At 38.3% G+C, this 12,321-nt stretch overlaps 1 protein-coding gene across 1 annotated transcript in view; it reads right to left on the reverse strand.

The window, feature by feature from the left end:
* Window positions 1-2,883: 2,883 nt before the first annotated feature.
* Window positions 2,884-12,321, reverse strand: part of znf638 (zinc finger protein 638) — a 34,333-nt gene continuing 24,895 nt past the window's right edge. The window contains exons 11-25 of the mRNA XM_026936695.3: window positions 12,227-12,258; window positions 11,860-11,994; window positions 11,614-11,745; window positions 11,415-11,456; window positions 10,902-11,039; window positions 9,984-10,112; window positions 9,847-9,872; window positions 8,210-9,692; window positions 8,059-8,124; window positions 7,019-7,972; window positions 6,609-6,915; window positions 6,127-6,432; window positions 5,867-5,989; window positions 4,158-4,279; window positions 2,884-3,174 (exon numbers count right to left, since the gene is read on the reverse strand). Of these exons, the coding sequence (XP_026792496.3) occupies window positions 3,127-3,174; window positions 4,158-4,279; window positions 5,867-5,989; window positions 6,127-6,432; window positions 6,609-6,915; window positions 7,019-7,972; window positions 8,059-8,124; window positions 8,210-9,692; window positions 9,847-9,872; window positions 9,984-10,112; window positions 10,902-11,039; window positions 11,415-11,456; window positions 11,614-11,745; window positions 11,860-11,994; window positions 12,227-12,258 (4,043 nt within the window). The 3' untranslated portion in view covers window positions 2,884-3,126. The remainder of the gene's footprint in view (window positions 3,175-4,157; window positions 4,280-5,866; window positions 5,990-6,126; window positions 6,433-6,608; window positions 6,916-7,018; window positions 7,973-8,058; window positions 8,125-8,209; window positions 9,693-9,846; window positions 9,873-9,983; window positions 10,113-10,901; window positions 11,040-11,414; window positions 11,457-11,613; window positions 11,746-11,859; window positions 11,995-12,226; window positions 12,259-12,321) is intronic.

A 12,321-nucleotide genomic window follows, 5' to 3' on the forward strand; every position in this document is an offset into this window, starting at 1 on the left:
GATATCACAGAATGGTGGCCAAATCATAACCTGCATTTTTAACAAAGCTGAGAGGCATGCAGTTATATGAGTGAAACGTTCATATGCCAGCCATCACTAGGCCTTTTGTCAGTATACTGACATACGATGCAATGAAATACCTGGGACATTATATATTTTCTTTCTGAGCTCATACAAATTGAAGACACGGCACACTGCTAACATCCTACCACTCTGTAACTTTGTTTTGCTTTGGCATGCCTTTTACAGTTATCATCCCTTACAGTAAACATCATATGACATGTGACTAAGGGAAATTCCACACACTTGTCATTAGCTCATATGACTGCTATATAAAAATATAATAGTTTTGAAAAAGACTTTTATATATCATAGTATATTTTATTTAAATTGATGGTAAATTACTAAAATAATCATGTTTACTTGGGTATACAATAAATTAAGTGTGAATTTAGTGAAATAATGAATAAAACAATGTATTCATTTACTAAAACATGTTTGTTTGTTCTGTGTAACATCTAAATGAATGAATTATTACCCAGGTTTCAATATGTACCCAAGTAGTCAGCAAACAAAATAACATATAATGTTTTTTACAATAAAACATTGGACCCATTTACCAGAACTAACAAAGGTTATACACAACCAATTAATCCATTTAATAAGACAAATAGTTATGAGCAATTGGTGTTTGAGTTGAGCTGCCACAAGACTGAATACAGCACCCTGAAATTTGTTAATCAACCAGATGACATTAGTAAGTCTGCAGTATTATCATCATTACACTTTAGAGCGGTACATTTGGATTAAAGCTAGAAAAAATTCAGCTAGAAGATGTAAACGCACATCTAATCTGTATGTCTCCCCTTAATGAGTTTGGATTTGAGAGATTCATTAAGATGTATTCATGAAGTTAGAATCTGGAAGTATATTTTATTTACTGATTAAAAAAAAGAAGCCCCTCTGAAGCCATGACAGAGACAGAGAGGCCATGCCGTCCAACAGACCACAGTAATAAGGAAATATTTAGATCACGATACCACTTTTTCATTTCTGATCCCAATGCCAATTCTGAAACCTTGAGTATCAGCTGATACCAATACCCAAAAAAAAGAAAGAAAAAAAAACAACAGAAAAACTAAGCTTTAACAAGTTTTTTTAACTGAAGCAATTCATAATTAATCCCTTTAACTCAAAAATCACTTACATATAATAATGTATAAAGTATACATTTAATAAAACCAATCCAAACAGTCAAGTCTCTTTATGTAATCATTTCCAAGTTCCAAAAATAAATTTCTTGTCCAAATGCAATTTCAGTGTTTAGATTTGGTTCAGATATATATATGTTATGTCGTCTCTGATATCCAAACCACCATTTGTTTTACTGGTATTGTCCTGACACCAATACTGGGCTATGAATCGGCATCATGTTTAGAAATAATACTAATAAAGTAAAATATTTTCCTGTTTCAGCTAATATACAATGTACTGTTTAGTTCTTGCTACAATTTCTAATACATCATAATCATAAAACAGAAACTGTCAACTGTATAGGACGTATTTGTATCCTTTAGCATTACAATTTTGTCCCTTGACCTCCTACCATTTTCTGGGAGGTGCTGCTGCTTATGAAGCAAAGTGCAAAGCTTATAAAGCTTTTTTCTGAAAACATAAAGAAAAGACCCATGCTGGGCAGAGCCTCTAAACATTTGCCAAGTTATTAACTAGCTCTATATTCATAAGTTATTTTGGCAAGCAGAAATCACCAAATAGTGGCCAAAACAAAACCTGGATTCTCTACAAAGAGGCATGCAACTATATGAGTGAAACATTATTCATACACCACTAACCCCTAGGCTTTTTGTCATTATATTGACATACAGTGAAATATCTGGTATTTTATATATTTTCTTTCTGAGCTGACAGAAATTGAAGACACTGCACACTGCCAAGATCCTACCACTCTGTAACTATTTTTGCTTTGGCATGCCTTTTAGTCATCATCTCTTACGCTAAGCATTTCCTGACAAGTGTGTTGAATTTCCCTTAGTCACATATCAGCAGCACATGTACAGTTTCAGTCCTTTACTATAACTTTGGCCCTTTCCTGAATGCTGCCACACCTGTTGTACACTCCCTGCAGTTATATAATTAACAAAAAAAAAAAAAAAAAAAAAAAAAAAAGAGAACATTTCCTTGATGGACAAAGTAGGTCAAAGTCTTTGTGTACTATGCTCCAGAACTGTGCACAAATGTGAATGAATTTTAAAATCTGGTCATCAGGTAGACCATAGAAGGTATTTGATGTCATCCTGGCGTTCATGAAACAATTTCAAATTTAGGCTTAGTGTAGAGTGTTTCTCAATCCTGGTCCTGGAGTACAGCTGCCCTTTACAATTGTTGGTGTTTTCCTTCCTATAACTCACCCAATTTAACCTAGTTCAGGTTTGTCAATTAGCTAATGAGTTAGAAGAGTGTGTGTGTGTGTGTGTTGGGGAGTATGCAGGGTGGTGATATTCTCAGGCCATGATTGAGACATATTTGCCACAAAATTTCCAGATTACACAGTGTAGGTATTATTGAAACTGTGCCTGTCAAGAGTTTTCCTTTTTTCCTTGTGGTCATTATGCTGTTCATAAACACATATGAAAATATGTATTTTATTTTATTATCTTAAAGATAATATAAATGATCTTTTTAGAGCAAGCTGGTTAAATATAGACATTAAAATATTTTAACTACCATACCAATATGTTTAATATATCATGGTACATTATATTGGTTGTAATTTGTGGTAAATGATTAAAATAAAATAAACATGTTTACTTGGGTATGCACTTAAAGCAGTACATTAAGTGAAATAATGAAAAACATACTATAGTCATTTACTAAAATGTTTATTTGTTCTGTGTAACATCTAAATGAATTAATTACTTTCCATTTTGAATTAAGCTTCAGTATGAACCTAAGTAGTCAGCAAACAAAAAAAAGAAATCTATAATTTTTTTTTTTTTTTTTACAGCAAAACACTGGACCCATTTACCTGAAACAGCACAAAGTAAAACATAGAACCTATTGGTCTATTTAATGAGATGAAAAATTCTTAGTGGATGGTGTCTGAGTTCAGCTGCCACTCTGAGTCTGCTGAGTCTTGAGCTTCTCATAGTATTTCTGCAAGAGGAAAAGAACAGCAAAAACAGATCTGTTTACTGAAATAGGTATTAACTGATCAACACCAGAGCTGCTAACACTGCCAACATGAAAATCTTAGCAGGCCAAGAGAACAAACAGAATTAATGAATTAATGAATCAGTATGGAACCATCCTGTCCACTAACAGTATAAATGATAAAACCTGTATTGGCTGAAACATTTAAGTGCAAACCTGTGTTCGATTATAAGCAACCAGCTGAATGTATAAGCTTACTTTATACAACTGTAATAATAATAATCATATAAGTGCATATCCAGTCTGCAGTCTGGTCAGATGCTGTACATAACAAAAAGATGAAACTACATGTAATAAGTTTCAACTGGAGAGCTGGCCTGTTCACTTATTACTGACATGAAAGTAAAGCATCAAATAAATAAAACAAATTCTGTCCAAAAGGAATGACAAAATATGTCAACACATGAAAAAAGAAAATTGAGTAGTATACAATACAAAGTGGGAAAAAAGTAATAAGGATGCACAGCACTGCTGTGCCTTTATTAGCGATCGGTTTACTGACACAGAAATGCAGAGTACTCTTTCTTTCTTTTGTATTGGCTCACAAGACCAGGGTTCACAAACTGACAGCTCAGCATTCACCTAGAAAGGGTTGGCGCAAAGCAAAAATAACTGCAAATGCTAACTGCAAAAACTGCAAGTAAGCATCATTCATGTGCTTTCCCTTGTGTGTGTTCCATATTGCCACAGTATGTGGTCAGAAAATACAAATGATACAGCTAATCCATAGATTTTGGTCCCTCTGCAATATACATACACAGGCTCACATACCCAATACATACACAGACTGTCTAAAAGTCAGAGTAACAAATTGTGATGCTCATGGCATTACTGAAACGAGCAAATTATTGCCCGAGAATAGATTATTTTTAAAAACAGTGCACTTCACCAAATATGAAAGAACTCTTGACCCATTGTAATGGTACCTGCATGTTTTGGTAATGTCGTAAACTGCTGCAGTGGGTTTTCTTTGCAGTCTCCTCATTTCCATAAAACAAAGAGCAGAGTTTACAGAAGAAACCAGTCTTGGGCACCACAAAGTCCACACCTGAAGAACACATACAGAAGCACAATACTCAAAACCTGTTAATGTAATCTAGACCAGAGGAAAAAGGGGGCAGGGAGTGACCAGGCCTAAACAAATCATTCTGATTTCCTGCCTTTTCTACAACTGCTGCCTTTTCTTACCCTGACTATGGCATTCCCCTTCCATTATCAAGTGTTTATTCAATAAATACGGGCAGTCATATATATATATATTTTTTTTAAAGTTTCTGAAGTATAAGACAAAACCCAGAAGAAATCAATATAAGTACTAGACATTTTAACTCCCATTTTTCAGTACACGAACAGGAGTAATAGCTTTGTTGAGGATGACTGTGGCAAGAATTTTATTTAAATTAATCCACTGTTTGCTGATTTTTGCTTGACAAAACTTAAAACTCTTCTGAATTCCCTTTGAGCTTGACAATCAGTAAATGTTTGAAAACGCCTGGTCTTTGAGTAATGTGCCAAAGCTGTTTGCTCAATGTGAGAACCAAATTAGAATATGTATTCTATGAATTCTATGCAGTAATGAAAGGAACCATATGTACTCCTTTAATCTCAATGTTCAATGCAATACTACATTTATAAGCTGTTAAATTTCAAGAAAAGATTTGTGCATTTAATGTTTATCTTTTGATCATGAGATATACCTTGTTAGCCTTCTTATGTAGAGATATGAAACCAGAACAAGTTCTGCCTGTTTTGTTTGTCTTTTTTTTCCTCTTTCAGGGCATATTTTGATAAGAAAAAACTAATTGTCATTATTTGTCCCATTCTAGTGGGAATATCTATGCTATATGTGAGCTGTGATCTGTTGTTTATTTTAGATACCTTAAAGGGATAGTTCACCCATGAAAATTCTGTCATCAATTACTCACCCTCACGGACATTCTCACGATACAACTGGACCTGGAAGCGCTGCACTGTTTACAGCAGAGCAAGTTTCACAAGGTTCTGTCATCCAGGAAATGCACATTGTAGCACCATTTTGAAAACCAAACCAAGACCTAAAGCAAAATCAACTTAGAATGTAACAAACAAAGCTTGCATACAGTGTCCCTCTTCCTCTGCTGTAAACGATGCAGTGCTTCCGGGTCCGGCTGTATCGTGAGAACGTCCGCTCTCGCATCAACACAACATGCATACGTCATGGTTCTCTTGTGAACAGATGTCGGAGATCTATGTGGAAGTGAAGACATTTTGTGAATAAAGACATAATTTTAGTTTTTTTTGTGCAAACAAAGTATTCGTAGGGCTTAATAAAATAGGGATTAAACCACTGGAGTCACATGGATTACTTTTACGATGCCTTTATGAACTATTTGGAGCTTAAAAGTTTTGGTTACATGGAATGTCAAGGGAGGGAAATAAATCTCCCAGGTTTCATTATAAAATATCTTCGTTTGTGTTCTGAAGATGAACGAAAGTCTTATGGGTTTGGAATGAAATGAGGGTGAGTGAGTGATGACAGAATTTTAATTTTTGGGTGAACTATCCCTTCAACTCCTACCTACTTATTTCCTATACCATTCCCTGTCAAGAGTGCTCAGAACACACACTGGCACATTCTACGTTTGTAGCATCTTACCAATCGGGTTGTCTGGGCTAAAGGGGGGAAGAGTGAAGTCGTTAGTTGTGGAGGGCTGTGAGCAAGGCTTCTTAGGTTCTGGCTCCTGATTTAGCTCGTCCTCACGCCTCCGTTTAGATTCCTCTGAAACAGAAAAAATGTGTGTGTGAGAAAAAATGACTAGGTAACTGTTCAGATGTCTGTGGGAAAGATTGAGGTTATAATATCAGATTTAACACTGACTTTAAATAGGAAGACTAAGCCAGTGGTTTCTTAAATACCTTTTATTGCTGCTCTTTTTTCAGTTGTAGCTCCAGCAGCAGTACTGTCCTTGACCATGACTTCATCTTCCTGTTTGCTGATATTAGGTTTCTCTTCCTCTGTTCCAGTAATCTCTGTGTTTGATGAGGATGAAGTTACCTCTGCTTTCAAATTTTCTTCTTCTGGTTTGATTTTTATGTCTACTGAATTTGTGGCTGAGGAGGGCATATTATCGATGGAAGCTGGTTCCTCCCTTGGGGTGTTCTCAGGGAGTTCTTCTACCTGGTTACTAGACTTCCCCCTCTTCCCTCGGGCAGACTTCCTCACTACAGAGGAAACCAAAGAGTTTAACTCTGTGAGATTAACTGCTAACTCAAGCATATACTAACAGTAAAACAATACAAAATGCCTGATGTCTTTTCATTAAGTAACCAAGCTGCCTTATTTTGTAGCGTTTTCAAGCAACCAATAAAAGGAACTTAGATGCTGAGTAAACACTGACCTGGTGTCTGCCGAGATCTCTTCTTAGGCCTTCCACCCCTCCTGGTGATGGGTTTCTCTTCCTCCACCTTCTCTTCATGCAACTGCTCTTGCTTTTCCTCCTCTTCCTCACCCACTTCATCCACAGTCACAAAATTCATTCTGCGTAGTTCTTCTATATCACAGGCATCCTTCTCTAGGAAAGATGATTCCACAGGCACCTCGGGCTGGGCTGATGCATCAGCTTCAGAGCAGGTGGGATTGATTTTAACCTGCTCGCTCTCATCTGTTTCTTCATCACCTCCCGCCTCATCCAGCGTAACAAGAGTCTGTAGGAAGCAGACAAAATACTTAGGGAGTGATATTTATCATGTCACACTTATGTCCCCAAACCAACTAAAACAAGAGACTGAGCAACGTAAAAATACTGACCTCAGGGTTAAAAGAGCCTGCATCATCCTCATCTTCCTCAACAATTTCATCAAGAGTGACCAGGCCCTGAAGTGCTTTCTTCAATTGTTCCTCCTCAGCTTCTGCTTCATCACCTCCCACCTCATCAACAGTTAACAGTGCTTCAGGATTCTCGCCAGCCTGCCGTTTCAGGAGTTCTTCCTCATCAGCTTCATCAGCAAAATCTCCATCTTCATCACATACTTCATCAAGGGTTACCAAGGCATCTTGGGATGGAAGTTCCTTGTTCTCCATCTCTTGTAGTGCAGTGTGTGACTTCTCAGATTGGTGCTCTGCAGGTGACTCCTGTTCCTGTAGCTCAGAGACTTGAAGAGGCTCATCCTTTAATGCAAAGGCAGATGAATCAACTTGGTTGGGCTCATGCAAGTTAGAGACTCCTTTATCTGATGTCTCTTTATTGATGAGAGAGGCCTCTTCAGAAACTGTCTGAGTAATGCCCACCTTGTCTTTATCCTCAGATTTTGGTGGTTCTGGTGTTATTGCTTCTTCGTTTTCTATTTCACCAAATACTGTTTGTTGAATTGCCTCTTTGAGGACATTAACAGTAACTGCAACTCCTTCCAGCTTTTCTGCCTCTTTATCCTCTGTGACTGGCACAGAGTTTATAGGTTCATTTTCCATCATGTCTGCAACTTCCTGATTCTCTGCTTCAGTGTACGCAGAAGGTCTGGACTTAGGTGTGGCTAAAGTTGGCGGCTTCTTAAACTTTTCCGAACTAGCATCCGCACTGGATTTCTTTTCAGGTGTTGACGTTGTGATGGGGGATTTGGTGTCATCCTCTGACATTTTTAATGTAGAGTGTCCTGAGCTAGGAGGAGTGTGCTCCTCTGCCTCATCTCCAACCTCATCCACAGTTACAAACTCATCTAGGTCGAAGGGAAAAAGTTCCTCAAAAGCTGGCTCCACTTCTTCTGGCTGAAACAAATTGCCTTATTAATAAGCATAAAAACCATGTATGTACATAAATGGAAGGTCATGGACATTCAGATATTAAACCTCACCTTTTCAGTTTTCTTTGCCCTTGTATCACTCCTTGAGGAACGTGTAATTCTGCTGCTACTACGAGTCTAAGCAGAAACAAATTAATCAAAGTTCCAACATGCTACTCTTAAAATATTCAAAATTCTCAAATATACGCTTGGTCATTCTTACCTTGTAGCCATCCTCCTCACGCTCCCTTGACTGCCTTAGAATTGTGCTGCCCTCCGGCCTGGTCTTGCGAGAGGTAGTAGAAGAACTTGAAGATCCTTCATTACTAGTGGTGGGAGACCCATCTTTTGGACTAACCATGACTCTCTGTCTGGAAGAAAGCTCTCTTTCTGGTGACTCAGTTTTTCTACGTTGGCTTCTAGTAGTTCTAGAGCTCTGGGGTTTCCTTCCCTTTTCAACTTGGGTCTTTTGCCTGTCAGTTTTCGTTAATTTCCTGTCGACCTGTGAAACATCTTTCTCTGCAGAATTCTTCTCCGCCTCAGTTTTTCGACTGGCTTCTTCTTCAGCACGTTTCATTGAGGACTGCAGACGGCACTGATGGACTGCTGCTTCAAGAGCCTTCAAGATCTCTTGTGTAACAGGTGGAAAGCCCAGTGTCATGTCATCAACTGGAAGAGCCCCTTGCGGAGTTGTAGCTTTTTCAGCCTGGATTTGGTCAGAAGACTGGAGAGTGGTATCAGTTAGAACTGGTTCACACACTTTCGGGTCATCCTTAAACTGAACCTCATTCTGGTTTATAGTATTGCGTGGACTCAAATTGCCCTGTGTGACCTCACTATCCTGTGCGGACTCCTCTATAGAGGCCTGCTGTGGCTCATTTTCCAAAAGAACAGGTTCCATGGTGCTTTCTTCATTGTCCCTACCAGTCAGCGCTGCTGTCTCAGTGCCCTCTACTGATGGCAACTGAGCAACACTCCCATCAGTTAGGTTATTGTCTTCAACTTCCTCCTGTTCTGCAGGTAGGTCACCAGCCTTTGAAGCATCTTTTGGTTGTGATGGATGATGTCCCTCCAAGGATGATTCTTCTGCATGTTTAGTTGTCTCCACAGGGGCATTTTCAGCCTGCTCAGTTGTGTCCATTTTTGATTTTTCAGCATGCTCATTTGTGTCCATTTGTAAGTTTTCAGAATGCTCATTTATGTTCACTGGTATATCTTCAGCCTGCTCAGTTGTGTCCACAGAAGATGGAACTTCTTCAGTTGTGACTGGAAGCACATCACTATGCCCTGACTCGGGTTCTTTGGTCTCCACCGAGCTAATGTTTTCCATTTGGGGGTCAATCTTATTTTCACTCTCAGACATGTTGATTCTGGATTCACTGCTTTCAATTAAACCTGTTTCATTAGGTGTGGTGTCCATTTGAGAGTCATTAGAGTCACATGGAACTGTTTTGCTAGGTAAGTTGGTTTCACCCCCAGGGGCCTGCATTTCAGTTGCTGTTTCATTAGCAGATGTAGCACTGATGTCCATCTCAATCTTTGCTTCAGTTTCTTTGACATCATTTTCAGTGCCTTTCATGAGACCAACCTCTGCTTTAGCACTGTCTACATCAGTATCAGTATCTCCTGTGACTGAAGTAGATGAGGGAGCTGTAGTTGGAGGGGCAACTACATCTGTACTCCGAGTTTTGGCAACCTGTTTAAACCTAAGTGGAAGACAAATTTACTCTTATTTATGTAACTATAGACATCCTGTTTACTTATGGTGAACAATGTATTTAACAATTATTTTAGAAAATTAAAATGAATCACTTTTGAAAACCCAAAAAGAGGTAGTGAACATGCTGTGCATTCACTTACCCTTTAGCATCAGATTTCTTTTTAATCTGTAATGCAAACAAGATAGAATTTCACATGATGTCTCCACTGATTAAAATTTCATAACATTAGCAAAACTAATAAGTCACAGACACTTCTCAATTGAAATCCAACAATACCTGGTCAGCAGCCCTGGGCATTTTAGCAAGGCTGAAGGTGAGGGAATTATTCTGTATGATGCATGGAAACTTTAGGAACCGACTATAGACCGACCTGGCAACAGCAGCACTATCCATTTCAAAAATTATCTAGAAATAAACAGAATTAAGTGAAAAAGTTTCCCAGCCCTATGAATATTGTACTCTGCACTTACTGATTGTACATTTTCAGGTAACTTCCAATGACCCCAGTCATTGGAATATACACCGATCAGCCATAACATTAAAACTACCTGCCTAACATTGTGTAGGTCTCCCTTGTGCTGCCAATACGCCTTCTTCCTTTACCCCATGGTCCAGTTCTGATGCTCACGCGCCCTTTGCAGGGGTGGACAGGGGTCAGCATGGGCACTCTGACAGGTCTGCGGCTACGCAGCCCCATATGCAGCAAGCTGTGATACGCTGTGTGTTCTGACACCTTTCTATCAAAGCCAGCATTAACTTTTTCAGCAACTTTTGCCATAGTAGCTCTTCTGTGGGATCTGACCAGATGGGCTAGCCTTAGCCCCCCACACGCATCAATGAGCCTGTCGCCAATTCACTGGCTGTCCTTCCTTGGATCACTTTTGGTAGGTACTAACCACTGCATACCGGGAACACCCCACAAGAACAGCCATTTTGGAGATGCTCTGATCCAGTCGTCTAGCCATCACAATTTGGCCCTTGTCAAAGTCGCTCAGATTCTTACGCTTGCACATTTTTCCTGCTTCCAATACATCAACTTCAAGAAGTGAATGTTCACTTGGTGCCTAATATATCCCACCCTTTGACAGGTGCCACTGTAACGAGATGATGTCATTCACTTCATCTGTAAGTGGTTTTATTGTAATGGCTAATCGGTGTATATTTAGTTATTATTATAATGCATTATATACTTACCCTTCTATTGAGGGCCAGAGACTGCTTATAGGGACCAAAACGTTTGATGAGGTTGTGAATTTCGGTGACTGCTCCAGTCTTATAAGGTACGTTACTGACTGTGAGGAGACGTTCAGGAAGCGTTGCAAGTTCCTCGGGCTATGCAAAAGCAAACAAAAATAAACATTAAAAAAAAAACAAAAAAAAAAACACACAACTTGATCTTCTAGTATTGTTTAGCAAATAGCATAACTATTATTATTGTTAACACTTTGTTTCACCATTTAGACTGTTGAGTAATTCATGAAATATGCATCTCCGCTCAGGCATGCCTTGGAGTTAACTTGTCATTTATGATAACAAATCAAGGTATGTATTATTAGCAACAACAAAAATGAAAACCTACAAAGTACTTTAATTTTCCAAAGTCTTTATCAACTTGCAATGTGTAAACAGAAAACAACAGTCTGAAATCATTTAAAACATCCAGTAATGAGAAAAACTGCAGAAAAAGAGGCTTGTTGGTTTACTTACAGACAACACATCCAATCCCATCAGTACTCTGAATAATGATTCCTGGACAAGGAAGAGAGATGAAAATTGATTTTTATGAGCTAAAGCAAATTGTAATTCCATAAAAATGCTCATTATGTCCTCCATTGCAGATAGTTTCGCCCACACATTGCCTTAATTTTAGTCAACAAATCAAGCAATGCATTGGGCATTCACTTACTGTATAATTAAGGTTAATAGGCTTGGTCATCATTGTGATGCTTATCTCTTTCTCCTGTAGTTTTGCTGGAGTCTCTGCATATGCTTTAACCAGTGCCTCAGCCGCCTCTCTGTTAGGCATTTCCAGGTATGCCTGGTTAAAGAATAGACAGTTATTCATCAGGAAATTTTTCCTCTGAAAAACTTCTTCAGCTCATCATTAATACTACCCATGTGTATACACTGGTGGTCTGGATAGTATCTGTACCTTGTGCTGAGAGACAGCAATGACAGGTGTTGAAATGAAACCATAGGGGCTAGCAAGATTCATGAGGTCCTCCTCAGTGATTTCTTCATCTGGAAGACCAGTTATCTCAACTATATTCCTCCTCCATGGGACCTCCTGTGGGTGTAGAAAATGTTAATGTTTTAATTTAAACTCTTTCTTGTTATTAGTTTTGGCTATTTGTTCCTTGTAATTACTGACTTCTTATTATTTACATTTGACCCACGCTATCAGGATTCACAATGACAAATTACAATGGCATACTCAATAGTCAATTAGTATACTCCAGTGAAAACTGATTATTGTAAACAAAAGCAAGAAACAAATTAGAGTCAGTAAAATGCCATACCTTCTTTACAATCTTTTTAACTGGAGTTTCTCCTAGATAACGAAAAAAAAAAAAAAAATTTTTATCTGCATCACTCATAGTAGCAGGAAAGAACA

Source organism: Pangasianodon hypophthalmus, chromosome 4 (genome assembly GCF_027358585.1).
Source record: "Pangasianodon hypophthalmus isolate fPanHyp1 chromosome 4, fPanHyp1.pri, whole genome shotgun sequence".
NCBI classification, from domain to species: domain Eukaryota; kingdom Metazoa; phylum Chordata; class Actinopteri; order Siluriformes; family Pangasiidae; genus Pangasianodon; species Pangasianodon hypophthalmus.